Source organism: Chelon labrosus (assembly GCF_963514085.1).
Source record: "Chelon labrosus genome assembly, chromosome: 18".
In the NCBI taxonomy this organism is placed as follows: domain Eukaryota; kingdom Metazoa; phylum Chordata; class Actinopteri; order Mugiliformes; family Mugilidae; genus Chelon; species Chelon labrosus.
This window is the reverse complement of record NC_140351.1, coordinates 3,252,054-3,276,163: the sequence shown is the minus strand read 5'-3', so window position 1 is coordinate 3,276,163 and position 24,110 is coordinate 3,252,054. Positions and strand designations below refer to the sequence as shown.

At 45.5% G+C, this 24,110-nt stretch overlaps 1 protein-coding gene across 5 annotated transcripts in view; it reads left to right on the top strand.

Annotated features, from left to right (window-relative positions):
• LOC311503481 (uncharacterized protein) overlaps positions 1 to 24,110 on the top strand; it is a 119,763-nt gene that overhangs the window by 72,464 nt on the left and 23,189 nt on the right. For 4 of the 5 annotated variants that reach the window (XM_084566213.1, XM_084566212.1, XM_084566210.1 and 1 more), the window contains one exon: positions 308 to 1,765. The exons of the other annotated variant lie outside the window; for it this stretch is intronic. In XM_084566213.1, the coding sequence (XP_084422339.1) occupies positions 308 to 1,765 (1,458 nt within the window). The remainder of the gene's footprint in view (positions 1 to 307; positions 1,766 to 24,110) is intronic. 5 annotated transcript variants of the gene reach the window in all.

Below are 24,110 nucleotides of genomic sequence, written 5' to 3'. Positions count from 1 at the left end.
CAGTCCTACAAGGTAAAATGATAATGGCTCAAAATTTCTGGAACAACTTATAGCCATTCTGGTATTTTTGTCCTCTGTCTGGACCATTCTGACACCTCCTCAGCAAATCACCAAATAAAAATATCCATATTATCTATAATTTAGAGCTCTTCAAATATCTTGAGTATCTTCTCTTCTGTTTTGTGTTTTCCTCTTTGTGATATGATCTGAAGTTTCTGTTATTTTCTGTTTGAGTTAGACTACAACAACCAGTTGCACATATCCACCCCTCCCAACTTTAAACTCTTCCCTCTTCACCCATAACAAGGTGCCTGGCCAGACCAGGCTGGCTGCCTATCGACAGACCTCCCTTTCACCCCAAGCGTCTCCATGATGATCACTCGACATGTCGGCAATCTCGGAGCCAGCCCCGAAGACCCTCCTGACAACTGGCCCGGCCGCGAGAGCGTCGCCTATGCCGGGGGCGACGAAAGGGAGGGAGACGGATCGGACCGAAAGCAGAAGAAGAAGAAGAAAAGGCGACAGAAAGATGAAGGATCTTACGAACACCTCGAGGGCCAGCCGGAGATGCAAGCGCAGGGAGAAAACACCCCTCCGGTAGAGGAGTTCTATCACAGGATTGGCCCAAGGAGGGATAGAGGAGAGGGCAGCTGGGAGGAGCAGATTGGGAAGAGTGGAGGTCGGGGGAAGAGGGGGAAGAACAGGAAGAAGCTTCCAGAGGAGTGGGGAGTGATGGCCGAACCTTTTGTTCCATCCTCTGCAGCGACCTCCCAGATTACAGAGGACATGTTTGTGGATGTCGTGAGTTCACCTCAAACGAACCTGGACGCATCCTTAGGAGACACCAGCCAGAGCCCCTGGAAAGAGGAGGTGTTCTCAGAAGAAGGCCTGGTCCCTGCCCCTGTGTCTCAGGATCTGTCCTCTTCAAACGCCGCTCCAATTAGCCCTCTGGTCTTGAACAGCGAGTTGAAAGCCACAGCGGCTCCATTCACTATGCCCTCCAACACCAGCAACGCAACACCCGGAGCCTTTCCCGTATCTACTCCCCCTGGCGATGCGTTTGACTTCTTGATGGACGCAGAGAACGCCAACTTGGGCGACGCAGTCAAGGCGTTTTCTCCACCGTTCTCTCCAGAGAGTGAAGCAACGTGCGGCGACATGGTTGACAGTGGCATGTTTGACAACACCGGTTCCCTCCAGGAGTCTTGTGTGCAAGGCTTCCTTGAGGGAGACACCTCGGCTTTCAGCCCTGCCTCCCAGACGAGCATGGGCGTTTCCCCACAGGGTGAGGTGTTAGCCTCGGCCCCGCCTCTGTCACCCTCGGATGCTTCGTGGCTCCTGAACGAGTCCCAAATGAGCACCAACAGTGATCAGTTCGACTTCAGCGACTTGAGCGCTCCCGGTCTCCCTGTACCCCTAGGGCTCTCCTTCGACACCCCGAGCCCCGCGCCTCTTCGCTCCCCTAAAACCTCCGCACAGGAATACCAACCCAAAGAGCAAAAAGATGCCAAATCAGCCCAGAAACAATCCAAGAAGCCGCGTTCTTCGTCCTCCTCGTCTTCCGCTAAGAGTCCCACCTCCCCACAAGCTAAGAAGTTCTCTCCGCAGGCGTCTCCCGTCGCCAGCCCCTCTTCACCCCCGTCACTTTCACCTCTGGGAGTTCCAGCGTCCGGTCTGAACCCTGCCGCTAAGCCCTTCTTTCCCAGCTTTGCCGATCCCGTGGAAGACCCGGACGTGGCCCCTCAAGTTGTCCCCAGTGTCGAAGGTTGGTTTTAGTCAGCCCTGGACGAAAGTAGACGTACCTAGAGTAACTAAAAGAAAGAGATGAATGGTTGTCGTGCATGATCTTTCTATCGATCTTTAGTAGTTCCGATATTTGAAACCGTTTTCAAATATGCTTTTTTATTTTTTTTTTTGTGGGCTGGACTTATTGCTTGTGTGTTGTTTACTCATCGCGGGTTCGATTACAAATAACACCCATCTGCACTGTTCCTTGCATGGACACGTTTGTCTAAAAACTTGGCTGGGGCTTCTTGTGAGTGACTAATGCATGAAGGCAAGCGTTGACCCGCTGGGACTAAGGGTTGACTTTAATCTGTGAGTATCCAAATTCCCAATGATCCACTGCTGGGGTGTTTTCATAATTAACAGTGTTACTGTAGCCGCGTGTGCCACTACTAACCAATCACAGTTTTTCCTCCTTAGCGACACCGGTAGGCATATTCACCAAATCGAAAACCAACCAACTCTCTCGTTTTCTCTTGTGTCCAGGTGTGCGTTAACACTATAACCATACTCCCCTTTCCTTTGCATCCAGGGATGAGGTGTCACTATCTTCTCTCTCCATTTAACTCTTGTTTCCCTCAGTAGCTGTAGCTGCCTGTGTCTTTACAACTTCTTCTGTGTAGTAAAGTCTGTTGGTGTCGCTCTTACTCACCAGCGTTCATATTCTGGTGTGTTTCATGAGAGTGAAAACAAAATGTCAAATTGTAATTGTGCTTTTTTCTCCGTTTTACTTTCCATGTTCCACGTCACGATGGCTGCTTCTCCGCCATAGGTGAGTCCTGTTTTAATTCGACTTTTGTTTTGTTCCATGCATCATTGTTGAATCGCTCGGTTATGGAATGATTGGCAGACAGGAAGACATTTGCTTCTCATGAGCAAGGCAACCGTTGCTTAGAGCAGAAAGACATTGGGGTGCTGCTGGATCCCAAGAACTTTCTTTGCGTTCTCAGGCATATTCATGACGGGCATTTGATTTTGGAAAAAGTTAGGCTACCTCTCTTGTTGATGATTTTATTACTGGGTGATCTATTTGGTAGTATTATGGTGCAGGTTCCAATGTTTGCAGATGACGCTCTCCTGTGCAGTGAGCACAAGCGTATGCTGCACTCCACTGAGTCTGAAGTCAGAGGGAGGGACAAACGACCTCCTCAACCTGTCCATGGAGCAGGACAGAGACAGCAGCCTGTCCTATGGTGTCCTGTAGAGGGTGGTGGACATTGTTCATGATGGACCAGAGTTTGTTCAAGGTCCTTCCATTCACAGTCTTTGCAATTGCCGAAAAGAAGTCTGCCCAAAGCAGTCTCCTGGGCCTAGCCTTAAGGAAAGGGTTAAGAGTTTAGACAATCTGAGATGTTTTTTGGTGGCAGTTGCACCAAGAACGAACAGTTTGAGGCGATTTGAGCATTCGATGAGGATATTTCCTAGACATCTTCCTTTAGAGTTATTCATGGCAGGTACATCCGGGAGGACACCCAGTGGCACATTGTGACTAGAATGTAATATAGCCTGTGTGGCCTGGGGATGCCTTGGGATCCTCCCCTAGGAGAGGAGGTGCTGCAAGATTTGCTAGAGACGGCAATGTCTGGACTACCTGTAGCTGTCTTGTCCACCTGGACTACCTATTGTTGTGACTCATTAAGAAGAGGATTCAGCAGAATGTTCATGGCAGCCACAAAGGGGCAGTTAAAATAGAACAGTCCGACCCGTCTGTTCTGCGTTCTGTTGTTTAGGTTTAAGAAGGAAATTGGTTTTTCAACAGATTTGGAAACGGTGAGTTTCAGAGATGAGGCAACTAAAAATTAAATGAGTTGTTTTGTTGCGGGAGTGGGCGTGTGGATGCTGTTTTGTGGGGGTGCATGACGTCGTAGAGGTTTAAATAGACGTCTGGTTGCATGTGTGCGTGCTGGCATGTCTGTGTTTGTGTGTCTGAGGAGGTGAAGTGTTTTTACGGAGACGCAAAGTCAAGGAGGTTTCGTTTCCTTGCATTTCCTTTCAACACTTCCCGTCTCTATCACGAGGTCCGTAGCCCCCCCATCCCACCCTCCCCACTCTTCATTCTAGCACAAGAACAGAAGGGCTCATCTTAGTTGTATTACCACTTTGAAGTTATATACCATACACAGAAACAAGTTGCAGCTTCGTGGATGAAGCATCTGCTTATTGGTTTGTATTTTTCATTCATGAATGTGGATATTTCTGTGTCCTGGTAGTACTGTCATGTGTCTTACCCGTCCTCCATCATCGTGCACACTGTGCGTGTGTTTGTGGGTACAGAAGGTACACATGTGTTTGAATTTAATTACAGCAGGAAAAAAAAGGAGACAGAGCCAGCTGCACCGAGCGCTCTGTCTTCTCTCGGTGTAATGAGACCTTTTGTCAGTGTCCAGGGGTGGGTCTTTGTCACCAAGAGTGGTATTTAAGCCTTGTACAAAAGATAAGAAGGCATGTGGAGCGCTGCAAAGAACAAGGAGAAAGACTTTGCAGGGTTGCGAGGTGGGTGGTGTGGAGGGGTGTGGAGGGGGTACAGTACAAAGACTGAGGAAAGAGATCAATTTTCAAATAATTTAAAAAGAGAAACGGAGGCGTGGAAGTGCGAGGAAACATATTAAAAGGAGAGGAGGGGTTTTAAAACAGACGGGTTGCAAGGTTTATACCTTGGGAGGGATGCTGTTGGAAATACTGAGTGAGAAACATTGACATTTGGAGCATGACAGGGGTTTTCAAAAAATATGCCAGCACAGGACAGTGTGGTGCTGGATTCTTTGTATCTTCACCTGTCAGTTTAACTTACTGGAGCTATTACTTGAAGAGGATACTAGTGCTGTTTCTCATTTTTAGGGAAAGGATTAAGAATTTATTTTTTAGTAAAACTGGAACAGGATTATTTCACTATCCAGATTATTTCACTTCTAAAAGTCTAACCAGCTGGGAAAGAGCTTCAGGCTGGATTTTATTTTAACTCACGATCTTCCCTTACCTGATGGTGTGTTAAATCACCAAGGTAGCAAGTCCACAAATACACCAAGATCTTTTATTTGATATGTGAAAACTAAAATAACAAAAGTACAACTGAGAAATTAAGTGCAAGGAAGTATAAAAACTAAAAGGTTAGGCCACAGAAACAATTTCTTTTGCAGCTAAAAACTCAAAAGGTACATTCTTTTAGGACATTTACCTGCCTTCATCGTTACGGCCTCCTCAGAATGAACCCGTGGCCCATTTATGAACCTCAAACCATCACTTAAAATAGGCTCATTACGTTACCTTTTCACCTTCTACCTCACCCTCGCTGTTTCTCGCTTCCCACCCTCTTCCAAACTTACTAATTTGAATAAAAAAGTCAGAGCCGGAGGGACGCATCACAACAACACCTGTTCCCCACCACCGACGCTGTTCACCCCCCGTGTCAGACGACAAACGAGCCACCGCCGCTGCCGCCGCCGCCGCCGCCCCCGTCTCCCTCCAACTGAGTCATCAAGCTATTCGAGGACAAGCTCAAATCCTCAAAAGGCACACACGGGCGCGAATGTACTGTATCAGCAGTCTATTTTTACCACATAGTGCTGTTGTTTGGGCTGCTTCTCATTGGAGCACAGGCTGGTTAGATGGTAGCCCAGGAGGGACGTTTGTACAGTACGGTCCCGCGTCTGAACCGGGGTGAGCTAATGCCTTCTGACGGCGTTGTGGGGGAGGTGTTGGGATTTTGCCTCGTTGGAGCCGTAGTAAGGGTCAAAAGCTAACTCTGGGACAGCCGCAGCGTGTGTTCTCCGATTTACCAAGATTTAGTAACAGCTTCTCAGCCGTGCAGAGATGGCTGCAAGGCGGCGGCAGCGGAGCAGCAGCAGCGTGGGCAGTTCTTTAGATTTAATGCATTTTGATACTGACATTTAAAAAAAGCAGTTATATCAGCTCAGTCAGTGGGAACTCTGGTGAGTTAGGAGCTTGGCTCTGAATGTGCTTGCACATGACGGAGGGATAAAAATAATGTTTATTATTTTGGGGTTGCATAAGCTGATTTGTATCCCCACGTGTCGATTGGCCCTACAGCCTCCCGTCCAAACCATGTCTGCTGATACTGCAGTAGATAGACATGATATGAAAGATATTTAAGTTTTATCTTATGTCCTGAGGGACAAACAACCTCCTCAACCTGTCCATGGAGCAGGACAGAGACAGCAGCCTGTCCTATGGTGTCCTGTAGAGGGTGGTGGACATTGTTCATGATGGACCAGAGTTTGTTTAAGGTCCTTTCATCTGCCACCGATGTCAGGGACTCCAGCTCTACCCCCCCTACCACAGAGTCTTCCTTCTGGATCAGCTTGAGGGCACTGGCAACGATAGTCTGGTAGAACATGTCCAGCAGCTTCCGGCAGATATTAAACGACCTCAGCCTCCTCCTGGGGAAATAGAGACGGCTCTGACTGCACGTTTGATTCAGTCTGAGTTAGATGTGTTTTATTGTGTTCTGCATTTTCAGATAGTAAAGATGCTCGTGGAGGGAGGATTTAACGTGGCCGGCTGAACTGTAAGGTCTTAGTTTTAGTCAAGTTACAGATGTATTGCACGAATAAACTGGTTGTATTAAAGTAAATAACCATAAGTAACAGGTGCACCAGCCGTTCAGCGTATAGCTTAGAAAATAAAATCACCAATCTGTCCGAGAAACGTCTCCTAGAGAAGATCCGGGATTTAAAGATTTTCTTGTACGTCTTTGGCTCCTTGTTCTTAGAGTCTGACATGCAGATGGTTTCCATTAGTATTTGCAGACTAGAAGCGATCGAGAATTGTCTATCTCAGCTCAGTTTCAAGTTTTGTCACCAAGGGATGTCTCTGCCGTCACAAAAACACCAACAGTCATGTCATAATAAGAGTTTTAAAACTTTGCTCCCCTCCTTGGACGGATGTGAGTCATTAAAAGACTAGACATGTGACAGTGACATGATTATTGACACAAAGATCATAAATACATAAATTTTTTTAAATGGTTTTGCTTCTTGTCTTGTTGGAATTATTATTTTGTAACTCGGTGAGTATATTGTGTTAGTCTAGCTAAAAGATCTCCCTCTCCCCATGTGTATGAGGATATGCAGGTGTCAGCTTGTTTGATTGTTTGTCTAGTAGCCAATCTGTATCAATAAATAAATATATATAATAGCATGTAACCATCAAACTAACTTCAGTGAGATGTCTTTAAAACTTTAAGGAAAGAATTTAGTCTCTGTCCGTGGTGCTGAAACTCCACACGAAGGAAGGCAACATTAATTTCTCTCATTAAACTCACCCACTATGTCATCACTCTCATTGCAGCACACTGTTTTATAATTGCCGCTTGTGACAAAGGTTGAAGTTTACTTTGCTCTGATTGAATAACACTAATCTATTTAGATCATCGCTAGGCTGGCATTGTGTTTGTAAAATACACATTTAATGTAAAGATGAAGGTCGGATTGAAATTGTTATTTTAAAATTAAGATCCATTTTATCTAGGATAGTCCTTTAATTTATTCCACAGTGGGATAAATAAACGTGCTTGACACATACACTCAATCTCTTCTGTTCGCTTCTAAAACTTCTCCACCATAAAAAAATAAAAGGAGCAGAACTGACCTGATTTCCAGTTTTAGTGGAAGAGCTAAAAGAAGCTCTGTACTGTACAGTGGATTATATATCAGAACCCTGTGAAGGTACAGTACAGCCGTAATGTCAGCTTTGCTGGGAAGGAGTGACATAAAGGTGTAAAGGCAGTTTATTCACACATCTCAGGGCGTCAGTATCTGTGTTTTGCTGCAGTATGTTTTCAACCTGTGTCACAGACAGACAATCACCTGGATTTTGGCTTTTACTAGAAAGCTGCATTTAGCTGACGCTTACTCTGCGTGCGGCGCTAAACAGGAATAAACAGAAATGGATGCTGAGACGAAAATCTGAGATCTGAAATCAGAGGAGGCCTGGCCGCTCTGCTGGCCGCTCTGCTGGCTGGCTGGCTTCAAACTGACGGAGAGAATTTAAGAAATCAGAACGACAGGAAACAGATGGATCCGAGGCAGACGAATGTCCAGAAGAGCAAGGTTGACAGGCGAGCAGGGAAGTAAACAAAAGGCAGGACGGTTTAGGCAGGGCCAGATTTATGGATGTAAAGGCAGAGAGGCATATAGACAGATTCAGTAGTATACTAAATCTCATTGTTAGGAAGGCAGATGAAAAAGAAAGGACAGGAAAAGCTCATGGATAGATACATGGAGTCATACGCAGTCTGACAGGACGACAGACCGCAGCAGTACATGGACACAGGACATACTTTAAGGCTAGAGAGTCGACTGGGTTCTTATTTGAAGACGCTTAACTTGATGAGTAAATGTTGGGACAGATGGAAACGTGGCAAATCAAATGGAAACGCTGGGAGAAATGAACACGCAAACATTTCAGATGTAGGTACTTCTATACGAGGACTGAAAGACGGTCACCTCATCTCACATCGCAGAGATTGTTTTGTGAGTTAAGTCCTATTCGCACGGGACTAGTTTTAACCCGGGGACCTCCAGTAATTTGGAATAACGCCGTAGTTCGTCTGTTATCTTGAATCGGCCATGTCCGCAGTTTGTAAAGTAAAAATTACACCACAAATTTCTGGTCCCGTCATAATGCTAATCCAGTTCAAATTGGCATCTTTAGCCCTATTAGTACGGGACTGGTTTTACCTGGGGACGTCCTGTGATTCAGAAAAGACCGCCCTACGTCTGTGGTTCAGCAGCCACCTTTGTCGATGAACACATTAATGCTTGATACCCTAATCTGTCCAGACTTTGATTTACAACACATCCTTCATGATTCTTAAGTGACAAGAGGCAGAAAAAAGCCGCGAATCAAACAAAAGTCGTGAAAAAAGTAAAAATGCACCCCCAAATCACAGAGAGGCTGATTCACACTGGATTAGTTTTATCACAGGACCTCTGTGTTAAGAGAAATATGGAAGGTAATCTGTGGTGTAATTTTTCCTCCGCTATTATTACAAATGACCCCAGGGGTCCCCAGATAAAACTAGCCCCGTGTGAATAGGGCTTTTGTGATTCAGGGGGGCGTTTTTACTTTTTCAAGACTTTTGTTTGATTGCTTGCTTTCTTTCTTTTTGCCTTTTGTCACTTGAACATTGTGGAGGACGTGCATTAAATCTAAGTTTGGACAGACGTTAGGGTGCAAAGTCAAGATTTTGAGAATTCATCGCGAAAATGAGCTTCCTCACAAGGAAAACATCTTTATTCATTTTTAAAAAGTAAAGCGTAAAGTGTGTTTATATCCGGTTTCCTTGTTCCCTCAGTCTCGGTCACCATTTTCCCTTATCGTCACCAAGTCCATGATGAATGGATCATTACACATTTAGCATCTGGGCTCCCTTCTCATCCTTACCCAATAGGAACCACCAAGTTCCATGCAGCTAGCAGCGCTTGGAGTAGAGGATATTTTGCTGCTTGTGTCCAGGAATGTGAAGGTCAGGCATTTAAAGCTACGTGAAAAACAAAAGGTCATTTTACTCGTTATTTATTGATGCTTCCGTTGGAAATGGCTGCCAAATAATTCTACACCAGCAGCTTTGACTTCCTTCAAAAGGCGCAGGACTCTCAGATTATTACACAAGGTTGATGAGCAGGTAGCACTGTGATCAGCTTGACCTTTACGCCTCAGCAGCTAGAGGTATTGTCGCAGGTATATTTCTTTTTGGTAGAAATGTGTCTGAAAAGCATCCCGAGGAAAATAAACGCAGCAACTCTAGTCTTTTTAGGCAATGAAGCTACCAAAAGCAGTCACGTTAGCAATTTACATCCTTAACTTGATAATCCTCATCGTAAAACTGTCACACAGTTCTTAACTAATCGCCAACGATTATTTTTTTTTTTAACGATTATTAAGAAAATCATGGATGTGAAATATCTATGAAGAACCAAGTCGCTGTTTCCAAGCTCCCACTGTTAGACTAATAGATAGAGATGTGAAGTGGCTCTGGGGGGAAGAGGCAAGTGTGAGGAAATGATCATTGGGGATGGGGTTGCCATAGAGACTAAAGATCAGTTAATGTTGCCGTAGGAACAGCAACAGATGCAGGAGTTAATGAGACACTGCTCCGACAGCACGCTTGATGACACGGCTCCCTGCCGGACGCCAACATACACTAAACTATTAGATGGACGCTTAAAGACACTCTGCTGTGTCATTGTTTCAAATGAACTGTATTTATTTTCTACTTTAGATAAAGAATGGCCGATTAATTACCTAGTTTTCTCTTATTGTAACCTGTTTGATGGATGTCCACAACGTGAAATAGATTTAGTTTGGATAAAACAAAGCCAGTACACTTACAACATACAAGTTATACAACCTAGAAGAAGTAGATATACCACGCTACCTACCCAGAGGACGTCAGGGCATCCGGATCAAGTTTTTTTGCCCCCCGATCCAATACTGATATTTTAATATCACTCAGCCAACCCAAGTAAATGTCTTAAATTTCCTAAAGTTTTTCCTTGTCTTCTCCTAGACTCGACTAGATTCAGTCCAATAAATCTTTCTGTCAAAGTTAATGTAGTGTGGAGAGGGTAGCTGGTACCTTGTGTTCTCTACTCCAGAAATGTTCTGGTCATCCAACGCTGCCATAAACTCCCTAACCCTCTCTGGAAGATTTTTCTCCTTGACGCTGTCTCCAGGAAACTTTCCTCTTATTTAAAACGCAGCGTTCAGTGTTTGTTGTTGTTGTTTGGGTGCAGCCTTTTAGCCTGAGTGGACTCCATGGATTCTGTTCTTGTCTTGTTGGTAGTATTGAATGACGATCTCCTACTACCAGCTCACCAAACATCCACATTACAATTTACAAATTTCTGTCTGACTGACTAAATTTTCCAGAGTACCTGGACCTGGTTTTGGTTTAAGACACATACACCTAAAATAAATAACTTCAAAAGATCAGGTTTGGCTGAAGCCTGATACCGATCCAGTCAGTTTAAAAATGACTAAATCGGCCCCCAATACAGACCGGGACAACCCCAGCACAGCAGAATACATGCACATGTAAAATTCTAGCACAGCTATTTTATGACCTTATTCTTAAAATAATATGCTGCAGGTTTCAAATTCTGAACTGTTTTGCAAGATAGATTGCTAATAATTGATCGTTTATCATCTGGGACACCCCAGGGTTCTATACTTGGACCACTACATTTCTCTTTTTGTTTCCATCATTATCCAAAAACATGACATTGGACTGTTATGACAGCATCACCCAGGACTGCCTACAACTTATAGCATACCTAGTTAACTGTTCAGTCCCTGCTTTAAGCCTTACTTTGTCTCCTTTTGTCTAGTGATGTCGAAGTCTTGAAGTTGACATTTGCTTACCTCCCTCCGCTGAGGTGCACTTGAATCAGCTCTGTTGTGTTTAAAGGGTTCAACAGACAGGATGTACAAACAGGGTAATGGTAACAGCTTCTAGAATCAGACAGAGCAGACATGACGCTGTCTGGGATTTGTGTGAAGTGATTACAGTGCACAAGCAGCGGGAGGCAGTTTAAAAGAGAAAAAAACGGCAATGCCTCCGTTTGCAGCGTCTTAATTATGCAAAACAAGTAAACACGACAGACACTGGTGCATTTCAGTCACAGTGTGTGGAACGTGGAGTCATCCCAAACACCAGTAGACACCAGGGAGCATGGGTGGAGACAGAGAGAGAGAGAGAGAGACAGGAGGGAAGACGATATGATGAAAAATATTTTGACTTAACACCATCAAAGAAGTGTCAGAGCCGAGCGCCGGGCCAGATCAAGCTGCACACGTCCTACACTGAGCTATGCAAAGTTCAGATTCCCGGCGCGTGTGTTAAATTCTATTGAAATGTTTTGCCATTTATAATTTGCTATAGAAACTGAAAGCTGCATTTAAAAAAGGAGAAGGAAGAAGGGAGGCACCGATACAGAGAGTGAGCTGTCACTGGTGTGAGAAGTAATCTTCCGCAGCCTGGAAGAAGCGATGGTAAAGTGCCTGATGCAGCAGGGATTTTATTTTTTTTATTTTTTTATTTTTTTATTTTCCAGCCTGCGACTGCCTGATGAGCGTCTGGCTCTCAAACGGGTTGACTCATCCAGACTGTCGATGGAATGGAAATGCCACTCGAGGCTTGAAATAGGGGCTGGGTTCGGACATTGGAAGGAAACTGACTCTGTCGTATCCTGTAACACCCAACAGCCTGAACAACAAAACCCCATTTAGTCTTCCTCTGTTTGTATTTAAGGGATATCTTAGCTGCCTGATCTGGAACAAGTCTGCCATCATTTACAATCCTCTCTTATTCCTAATCTGTGAAAATAAACACTTTAATGTAATTCTGATTTTAGCTACAGGGGCTGCAAGTTGTACAGCACAAGGTTTGGTCTGAAACATCTCCATATTATTGCCGTCGGAGTGGGCACAGAGCATAGACTGTGTAAATATGGACGGTGGAACTGCTCCTCAAAAGTGAAACCAAAGCAAGTAGAGCTCCCCCTGGTGGCTGGCTGCAGTATATGTCATAAGCTCCACCCCCTCCATGTTAGTGGGCTTCGGACTTGGGCCGAACTAAAATACTAAAATGATGGATTCTGTCATTTTAGGTAGTTAATATAACGTTGATGCATGCTCAAGTGTCAGTTTTTTGGATAAGTTTCGTTTTAGTTAGCTATTTGACGCTGTGACTACCAGTTGCCATGCCAACCGCTGGGTGAAGCGGTCCCATGTGACTGTGAGAATTGCAAAAAATAAATAAAATAAAAATAAGTACAGTGTATAATCCAACATTTCCTTGTAGCTGGTGGAGGTAGAGCAGAGCGTAGTATTAATTAAACTAAAATACGAGTGAGTCTAGAGGAAGTGTGGGCGGGGCATCGGTATCACGGCTCCACGTGGCTTCACTCTCAGACCGTACTGATCAGACTCTGGCTCCAAAGTCACAAGATGGCATTGACCGTATCCCCGGGAAAATGGCGTCAGTTTGGCCAGTTAAAGGAAGTGGGGACGTAGTGTCCATGTTTATATACAGTCTATGCCACAGACATTTGAAATGACCATAAGATCCTAATCTTATTTCACCTGCAAGACTACAACCTGTCAGTGGACTGGTCCTGCTAGCATGTTGTTACTAGCTTGGTCTTTATCCCAAAGAAGTGTCAACAAATTTGAAGGAAGTCAACAGAACACAGTGTAAAAGTTATGATGTGTAGCGAGGATGTGATGTGTAGCAGGGCACGCACACAAAAACTAAAGGACCGGATGAAATCATTTATAGTTTAATGAAGATTTACACATGAGGTAACGTAAAGCTCTGCAGTGAGAGGCAGGCTAATCCAAAAACAACAAATTGTCTGTCATGTTTTTTTTTAAAAATACCACAAATTCTAAATGGATTCATTAGTTTCATCACATTCTGAAACCTGGCTGAATTATGAATGATGTGTGAGTAAATCTAGGATAACACATGGGGCAGACGTCGCATCTAGCATTAACGGTAACAGATATGAATGTCGCATTTTCCAATTTTCCCGCAATTTCATGTATTCTGCATATTTACTTGGTCTCTCTCAGCATGGGGTCCCCTGCCCGGGTAGCTTTAGTTTTGTTGACCGAGCTGACTGAAATACTGCATGGCCTCTGGGATAATGAGGGCAGTGGTAGGAGGAGCAGAAGATGTAAAATATCTTTTCATACGCGATGGTGGCTGTGGAGAATTATTTATCTATTTATTTTTTTTATATGTGTGTGTGTGTGTTTGTGACGGAAACGAGGAGAGCGTTGGGATTTAGCAGATCAGACTAAACCAGCCGAGGGCGTCGGACTCATTCATTATGAAGGATGAACTCAGATCAGACTGTAGCAGCAGCTGCCTTGTAGGGAATAGTGAAGAACGCTGGTTGTTATGTCATTAATTAATAAAAATGAATGAGACACTCTCTCCTCTCCCTCTTATGTGCTCTTCAGTTATAGCACTTTTAATCATCGAGCACTGCAAGAAGAGCGTTTACATGGATGGATTATTTTGTATCTTATACTCCTCTTGTTCTCATATCCTCATTTTACCAACAGTTTGATGTCCCACATGTTTCTGTTCAGTTATTTGGATTTTTTCCTTTTAATTGTAGACAGAATTAATTCGATTTAGCCCCTACGCAAGATAAGTATGGAAGCACTGTTAGTCCAGGATCTTAGAAATTTCCCATGCTGGCTTTAGTATCTTGAGTTAAGATTAGACAACTGAAATCTACAGATATCAACTGTGATCTCATTTGCACCTTTACCCAAAATCCATTGACTGGAAGATCTCTTGCTTGTTTATTGTGGATGTTTCAGTAGATGTGAGAAGTTCCTAGCATATATTTCATAGCAGTCTTTCAGCGTTGCCAGAAGGGAAATGAAAAAATATCGTACTGTCGATTTAAAATGATCATATTTTGACCCAAACTATCGTATGTACTAAAACAGCTTGAAATCAAAGCTGTATATGTGCATGTAACTGCAATAACCTCAGGAATAAACACAGAGGCTTGGCCGTCGTCAGTCAAATGGCAAACTATCATTTTATATCGTATAGGCCCTGAAACTATCGTAGAAATAAGATCATTATCGTATATGTGGCAACACTGGTTGCTATGGATAGTCAAAGGATGCAACTGTTGGAATATTAATACTACAGCAGTGGTCATGCCAACAAATGGAAAGACGGACTAACTCTTCCTCATGACCTTAATCTGAAGTCTATACTATATGTGAGGTGTCATCTGTTTGAGTTATTAAAGCCAAACTGATATCCTCACAAGGTCCAGTTGAGCAGCGGTGGATTTTTCTCATTCAGTTATATTTAAACAACGGCACACTCACATTTATCATCAATGAATGTTAATGTAGAGGTTCCATTTATAAATGTAATCTAAACCTCATGTCAGTCTGGGAAGGTTCTCAGTCATCCAGGTCATCGTATGTCCAGAAATAGCTGAAACGAGGTCAACTGGACTTGTAGAGATACTTGAAGACGTTTCTTGTCCAGTTGTCCTTGTTTCAGATGGATGAACCTTACGTAAGCCGACCTTCGACTGCAGGGGGGAAGCTTGAGTAAATACGAATGGAAATATACCTGAAGTGAAGAGAGGCAGTGATGTATGATATGAGATTTGGGCCTGTTTTAAATATTTTTTTAAAAAAAGGATCCTGTTGAGTCTTCTTACGATGTGTCGGCGCTATATTCGTGTGTTTTCCTTTATCCGCACGCGATCTCCACAAACAGCCACGTACAGATCCCCACTTAGATGTCAAGTCACATTGAGTCAACTTCTTTTTTTTTTGTTTTTTAACAAATTTGCCACGAGGGGTTTTTACCGTCTTGGTTGTGGAGAAACTCGGCAAAAATCCTCTTTAATAGAGAAAGAAAACAGAAGAATCTCTTGACTCGTTTCCAAGGAACATATTTCTTGCCTGATGTCTGTGATTAAACCAAAGCCGCTGCTGATGGGGGTGAAATCTTTAGCCCGTGGCAACAGGCAGAGCAGATTAGCATAGTGGAATACCCTCCCTGGGGTCTGTGGCATATTAATAACCTCCCCCCTCCTCTCACACACACACACACACACACACACACACACACATATATACCCACAGTGCTGGCTTTCACTGCCATCATCCATTCTCACCCCTCACACTCCGAACCAACACCACCGAATGCGCCCCGAAACCATAGCCCCCCCACCACCACCACCACCACCTCAACCTCTCGGCACGCTGATGATGAGGAGCCGGTTGCCATAGCAACAGGAGGCAGTTGCTTCGGCGACTGATGTGGAGATGGGCTACCGAGGAAACAATAGGCGTTTAGCGAGCGTGGGGGGGGGGGGGTGTTGTGACGGGCTGCGAAGGAGATGCGACCGAGCTATAAATAGACCTCGCCGAAGACCGTCTGTCTGTCTCCCTGCATCTCCAACCCGCCCCCAACCCCCCGCTGAGATTATCCTCCTCTTCCTCAACACCTGTAAGCACCACTCCCCTCTTTTCCAGCCTCTCTGTGGTGAATTAGCAGAATAAAGGTCTATATTCAGGCCACAGCAAAGAAATGTTTCCCCTTTATTTATCAGGTGGCTTCAGATGTAGCCTACCGAATCTCATGAGTAGTACATGAATGGGAATGTATATATATGTTCTGTGCTGTATTTCTTTTCAGGATGGAAAACATCCTCGTGCATATATTTGAATAGAGTGACACCAAGATTTAAAGGTCAGAGAAACAAAACAAGACGACAGGGCTGTGTATTATAAATGACAACACTTATTGGGATTAGCCTAGCATAGCCCGACTGGTAGCACTCTATTGGGACTTTATTATCAGGCATGCTTGAACTTATACAGAGAACTTACACACTTGTTCTTTAAAGTTATTTCACTGCCAGTGTCTTGTACAATAGATGTGAAAGGGTTTAGGCTTCTGCATCAATTTGACGTCGTAGCTATGGCGACAGCCCAGACGCTACGCAGACCCCACATCTCCTCAGAAATGTAATTACACGTCGCGGCGATGCAGACCGCCAAGAGATGTGATTGGACCGCTTCGTAGTAGCGTGTTTCCGCTTTAGTATTTCCGGCTGCTTCTCCATCTCCGCAATTTTCGAATTGATTGTTTTAGATCAATAAAGATGGAACACATCAAGGAAAGGTTAACTGAGGAGGTTGGGAGATATAAGAATTTGTATCCCAAATTTCAGCGAAAGTTTCAGTCGCCATTGTTGAAAGTGAAGCAGGAAGTAGAAACAAAAAATAACCCAACTGGCTAAAAAGACATCACAGAGCGAGCTGGGCTGACGAGCGCACAAGTATAAATGTCTCGCATCGGTGTAGGCTACATACGTAGGTTACAGCAGTACCTTGAATGAGCCTTAACCGGTTCGCTTCTCTCACGGTAACCATAAACAAATTGAATTCCATGGCGCTCAGTTGACGTGTAAGACTACGTTGCCTTTACTCTTCAGTCCTAAATGATTTGATTGGCCCAGCAGAACTTTTGCTGTAGCGTAATCAGTTTCCAACGGAGAGACTAGAGACAAACTTCCCGGCATTTCAGTTGGCGTTTTATCTATTTTAACGATGATTGTGCCGTTTTGCGGCCTTCCTTATAGCCTATTCAATGCTTCATTAATTGTAGTGTGATGAATTTCAATTCAGTTCAGTTTTATTTGTATAGAATTATCCATATTTCACCTATAGGAGGTGTGGCTTATGACTTATACAGCAGCCAGCCACCAGGGGGAGCTCCACATACTTTGGCTTCACTTTAAAAGGACCTGTCATGGCGTCCATTTTTTTATACAGTCTATGGTTTCAACACACTGTATGTAGTCACAAACCGAGCTAGTCATGACCACTTTATACAAAGTGTTCTCTGAATGCATCGTTGGTAGCTTAGCGTAGATCAATGGACTTTATGATAAAAACATTGTGGATGAAATTAAAGCAACATGGCAGTGTGAGAAGGAATTATGTGTTTTATTGTGAAAATCCCACCAGTTTCCTGTCCGCTTTACCCTGAGTCAGTTTAAGCTGTTTAAAGGTGGCATTGATCGACTTTAATGGCCACAGCTTTTGTATTGTTTGTCTGCCATCCTAGTGGCCTGCGCGGGTTATTAGGCACAGCGCTTCTGTCACCCAGTGGGATTATATAACAGCCGACCGGTCAGACAGGGTGAGGTCATTCATTTGGCGGGGAAGAGGGGGCCTGTGTCTATGTCTGTGTGTGTCTGTGTTGTCCTCATGGGACTCTGGTGTCAGTTTTGTACTTCAAGAGGCAAGCAGGGAGGGAGTGAAGAAATTTCCCAAAAGAAAAGCAGACAGATGTGACACACAGAGGCGGTGGCGGCTACACCGGCCCCGAGCATGTCTGCCTACCTGCCAACACGTCTACCTTAACAACCTGTCTATCCACACCTGCCTGCCTTTGTGCCTTCCTTAAAGTCGTGATGTGTAAAAAGTGACATGGGAAGCGAGTGGCGACGGGGCAGCCCTGGGGTTTCTGATGCAGACAGACAGTCTGGGGGGATGGAGCAGGATGGAGCAGGATGGAGCACGACGGAGACGATGCGACTGTACCGTGATTGAGGCGGTTGACATTTTGGGGGAGACGTGCCGTCCAAATGTGGCGACAGGCTGCGTTTTAATGTTGTCCAAACATGTAGGCGTCAGCAGGAGCTGTTTGGAATGATGGGTGGATTGATGGAGGGAGGAAGACAAGCTCGGATCAGCTGGTGAACCACTTCACCGCATAATATATAAGAGACAAACTGTGGCAGGAAGCAGGCAGAGAAACAGCCAGGAGTTACAAGTCATTATGTTATCGTTTAATTAGCAGGTATTCCCCAAACGTACCACAAAGTCACAGTGAACTGATTTCTAACTCCGTGTGTTTGGTTTCAGTATTATGTCTCTTTTATCTGTCTCGATGATGATGACGATGATGATGATTGTGCTGTTTTGTGGCTTTTCCTTTAACCCTGTTCAAGGCCGTCGATATATAATTTTTGGGATATATCACAAAGATTTCCGATTAAAGAGAAGTTTGTTCTCCTCCCTCGTTTGGGAGATCTTGCAGCTTTTTCTTGACACATCAATCGGGCAGAACTTTTTTCTTCGGGTGGCGTCCGGTCACTATTCTTTGATTTGACAGAAATTGGAAGTGGGCGTGGTTAATGCACAAAAACGGAAAGGCTAGCGGCCAGATGCTAATATTCGCAGTGTGACCGTTAATCTCTCCTGGGTAGAGATCAGCGCGATCCGATGGACATGGTCATTGAAACGACTGGCCAACATCACAGAAAAGCACCTCTCGTCATTTGTCCCCCGCTTCTCCCACAATGCTTAGCACGTGCGACGTGTGCTGCAGGGGGAGGGGCCTATGAGGACTTCCCTGGAGTTTGGCGCTCAATTTTCTTAAGTATAAATGACCTGGCCAGAATGAACTTTTTTCTTGTTCTTGCAGCCCAAGGAGCGAGAACAAATTTCTGGCCTCCTATTTTAGCTTTTCATGTCTTTTAAAACTGACCTCTCTCTGACGGCAGATATTTTGTTGCTCACAACCTCAACTCCACGGCGCTCGGATTGCTGTTACTCTTCTGTCCATCACCACATGAAGCCCTGCCCCCCAAATGATTTGATTGGAGCACAATCAGTTCACATATTCTACATTAGGCTAGTGTTGTATTGTTGTTCCTTTAGATATGGCTACATATATTTTTAGTTTTGTCTATGGGCAGGTACTGAGGCTCTGTCTTCTCCTTTGCTTTTGTGTTCTATTAAAAGGTCTTGTTTCCACCTTTCTTTTTTCCCATGGCAGCTTGCTGTGACTTTTTTTCCAGGTGAAAACAAAGCTCTTATTCATTTAGTGTTTTATGAAGCAATACTTCCTCAGGGTATCAAGAACCACTTCCAGTTGTGCTTATTTTTTTTCTTTACTAAACCTTCTTCATTTTATTGATTACTCTCTAGTTTGAATCTTCAGAGTCGGGAAATACATTTGGATTTCGATTATAATTTATTATATGCTCTAGATGTACAGTAGTTGCCTTCAAAGAACAAATGTAAGTCTGTCAAGACGTCCTGACATCCAGTGCCAATGTCCCAAGAGCTTTTCACTCTTGCTTGTCTCCAGCAGAAAGCACAATGCCGAGTTGTAAAAAAAGAACGCAACCATTGTTCCCCTAATCCCCGGCCCTGTCTTGTCCTGTGATAGTGGCAAATGATTTACCACTGCCCTCATTCCAGTCCCTCTCCTCTATTTGCTTGTTCCCCTTCCTTTCACTTTTCCACTCCTCTGCTCTCCCCTCTTTCTGTCCTTATCTGCCTGTATGCTCCTCATCCTCTGTCCCACCGCCCCCTCGCTGTGTCCCTGTGTCCCTGTGTGCCCGTCTGCCTGTTACCCATCATTGTTTTCTGCCTTCGTCCAGCCTTTGGTCCAGACCGACAGACGCAGGAACGAATGTCGCCACCGGCTGTTGTGGCTGTACCCCGGACGAGCCCACTTCTTCAGATTACTTCATCTGCTTTATTTGTCCATACAGACACACACATACCCCGATCAGGCATAGCATTATGACCACCTTTCTAATATTGCGTACGTCTCCCTTGTGGTGACTCATCAGAGAATGGACATGTCCTTCTAAGGGGGGGGCCTCTGTGGATCATCCCACAGATACTTGATCGGTTTGGGATCTAGTGAATTTGGAGGCCAGGTCGACACCTTGTGCTGTTCTTCATGTTTCTTTTTAGTAAAGAAAGTGTTTTTCTGGCTGCATCCTGCTGGGGATGGCTGCTGCCATCAAGGAGTGTCATTGCTATGGGGTGGGGGTGCCTGGTCTGGTCTAGGTGGGTGCTACATGTCTAAGTAACATCCACACCAATGAATGCCAGGTCCAGAAGTTTCCCAGCAGAACATTGAACTGTCACAAGATGGTCGATGTCATTTACTTCTCCTGTCAGTGGTCATAATGTTGTGGCTGATTGGTGTATATATATAACACTTAGCCCAGGCCACTTGCCTCAAATTCCTAGAAACCACACTGGGTGAAATTAACTGCAAAGTGATGCTAAATTCAAGAGGCTGACATGTGACACTGACTTCCACTAATGGATTCCAGTCACAGTCATTTTTTGTGATCGATATTTTCAAGAAGCATTCTTAACGGGATTATTCATCAGGGTTGCTCGCACCCTCTGTCGTACGATCTTTTGTGTTTTTAACGATTGTTGCCCAGCAAAGATTTTATGGATGCGCATGGATTCCCAGGCTTAATGTCAGACAGTGAACAATATGAACGGTTGTGTTTCATTGACTGATGTTATACAGCACTTTTCTCTTTAGTAGCCTTTTACATTTTTTGCCTCTCTTTCATTTACACTCACTAACTCACACCGATGGCTGCAGGGCCGTCATGCAAGGTGTCCGCCTGCCATTGTTAGCAGCTTAGGGTTGAGTGTCTTCCCCGAGGACACTTCAAAATGCGAACGGGAGGAGTCGGGGATTAAACTGCCAACCCTTTCAATCGTGGACATCCCTTTCTACCACCTGAGCCACAGCTTCCCCTGTAGCTATACAGTATATTATCTGAAAGGAGGTTAATGTGGAGGATTTGCAGCAAATTAAAGCTGCAGCCAGTCAGAAATAAGGAGATATCTCCTAGGAAAACAAAAAATCCTGTTATTTTACATTTTTCGTGTATGAAACAGGTGTTTTTCCCCCTCGCGTTAATGTATAAACTCCACTAACAGCTCATATTGTATGAGTACTAAAGAATGTGCTACAGATGCTTCCCACTAAATGGCTCCTCCAGTAAAAGTTTGCCTCTTTTCATTAGAAATTGCAGTTTTTGGGCGATCAGGAGGACTTAATAAGCCAAAATGGAGCCATGCAAGATGCCAAGCTGATTCCCTGTTAAACGCTCACAGACTCAGCTCGGTGTGCTTCTCCGATTTAGCCTGAATTATTTCCGCGACTCCATTTGTGCATGTATAAGCACGTCTGTCTCTTAATACTCATACATACATGTAATGTGGCAGAACGGTTACTCAGGAGCTGCACTGTGTGTGTACACATCGTATAATATACATGTGTGTTAATGTGTATTTTCAGAAAGGTTGTGCGGTGAGAGTATGCAGAATTTTGCACATGTGATGCGGTCTGACAGCTCTCTGACACTTTGAAATTAAACTGACTCACGCTTGGAAGATCTGTCAACCAAGAAATGTGCACACACACGTTTACGCTCACAGTTGTTCACGGTATCGTTTCTTCAGCCTTCAAAGCGTCGCCCGCTGCCCTTTCTCACCTCTCGGTTTATCTCACACACGACAGAGCAGAAGATGTCTGCTGCCGTGCAACAGGGACCATGCACTGGTTTTTAAACAAAGCATTCTTAGAGAGAGAACAGAACAGACCCTGGATTTAGACTAGGAGCCCAGAACATTTTACATTTTGCCTTAAAGAGCAATTAAATTACAGCAAAATGGAAAAATTGCAAGTGTAGTAACATGTCATGATACGATATGTTGCTCTCGAGCGTGCCTACATGAATGCGTGCTTGTGAATGTTTTTGAAAAGGTCTCGAGTTCAAATCCAATCTCCACCTGCAAACCTACCTCAGTCAATCTGCCCCAGGGGAACACAGAGCTGTGTGAGCACTTTGTGGTTTCCACTAAGGCGCAGAACAAGAGAAAGAAAATGGGTTGAGGGGAAGAAAAACGTGGAGTGCAACAGAAAACTAGATGGGAGGAGGAGGAGGAGGAGGGTGGGGGAGGTAGGGGAGGGGGGCTTACTCGCTCCACCAGAGTGGGCGGGATCTGGGAGCTGGCAGTAGCCACTTGGCTTCCACAACTGGGTCACATGACAACTGCATTAATCAGAGAGAGCGAGAGAGAGAACGAGGGAGAGAGCTGCACATCCAGTTCAGCCTCACTGTGTGATTGGGTTCAGACCAGACACTCATACACAGAGCGCAAAGCACACCTGAGTGACTGAACGCTAACAAAAACCCCCAAAAAACAGCGAAAGACAACAAAGGAAAGAGGGAGAGAAGTGGTGAAGATTACCTTTTGACACCTGACACTGAGGCGGTCAGACTCTGAAACAAAGAAAGGTGGAGAAAGTGAACAGAAAGGAGAGACAGCATGTCTTCTCTCTCCGATCAGCAGCCCGGCTCTCCTTTCTCAGAGTACAGCGAGCTGTGTAAGGTGCCGTCCCTGTCGCCCAACGTGCCGGCGCAGAGCTGGGATTGGCAGCACCCCTCGGGCGTGGAAATGGGCGCCGCGAGGGGCCTGGTGGGCGGCGGTGGAACTTTGGCGTCGGCTGGACTCACAGATGAAGACAAGCTGTGCTTCTTTGAGCAGCCAGGAAGGGGCAGCATGGACGCGGAGCTGAAGGTGCCCGGCAGGAATGGGGGCATCTCGGGCAGCACTTCGTTGGGTAACACCTCACTGGGCAGCGCGGGGGAGAGCCCAGACAGTCCCGTCTCCTCCTCCCCGTCCCCCTCCCCAGCATCCCCAGGCAGACTACCCTCTGCCCTGGGATGTGGTGGCAGCACGAAGGTCTCCCTACCGCCAGTTCCTGGATCGCCCGCAAGGCGCGTGGAGCTGTCTTCGCCCTCTAGTGCAATGCCGCCACACTCAATGGGGGCCTCATTGCTGGAGGCGTCTCCAGTAGATGACGACTCTCCGTCTGAACCATGGAACAACTCCAGTTTTGTCGAATCCAGCCCAAAGGTAGCCATGCCCCAGGTGGCACCTAACTACTGCGTGTTGGGAGTTGTCAGTGACAGGGACATGGAGACGGGGGACGAGGTCGTGGCCGGAGCCGGGGCAGCCCTCGGGGCCCGAAAGTCATCTGATGGCTCTTCAGGGGACAACAGTGAGGAAGAGGAGATAGAAGAAGAGGAGGAGTTGGTGCCCTGCTTCATGGGGCGGGCTCAACAGCAAAGGAAGGCTATGAGGCGGGCGATGTCCGAATGCTCCCACCTGTCAGTGCCCACCAGTCTGGAGCTGCCTGATAAATACCCAGGTGGAGATGAGGACGGGATGGACCTGCTGCCATCACCCGTGGGTGGTCCTCGCCGCTCTGCCCACTCCATGAAGCGTTCGCTGACCGTCGCAGAAGATCAACCCCCGACCCCGCCGCCCACCCTCTCCGCGGCCGGCACCACACACAGCGACCTTCGGCAAGACCCGCCCGAACCTCGCCTGTGTCTCTCCCCGTTCCCGCCGCTGAAGGACGGCAGTGCGGCCTTTCCCCTCTCACCGCTAGAGCCGCCCGTGGACGGCTTCAAGGTGGAGAAGGAGCCGGGTGGCATTGTGCTGCCTGTGCCACTCAGCCCAAAGGGGGTCAGCAGAGTGGACAAGACTTCTGTAGACAAAGAAATGGAAGCTGGCCCAAAATCTGACGAGGTCAAAGATGCAGTGTTGTATGGCAATGGAAAGGATACCAAACCTAAGACTGATGCAGGTGTAGACTTTGGAAACGCTGATGATGGTGACCTTGGCGCTGGTGGGTATGCCAGCTTTAGCCTGAACACCAAACCCGTCATTGAAGCGGATGGTAGGTGGACATTACTCCATTTTATACTCATCATAGAGTACGCAAGACTTAAAATGTGCATGCAAACAGTAAAACAAGTAGTTTTCTGTTGTATCTGTCATAAATCAATCTCTACGCAGCTTATCTCTGACTGTTACTGTCTGGTGATAAAAGACGATTGTCTGTCTTTATTTAGTGCATTAATGAAACCGATGATTCATTGTTT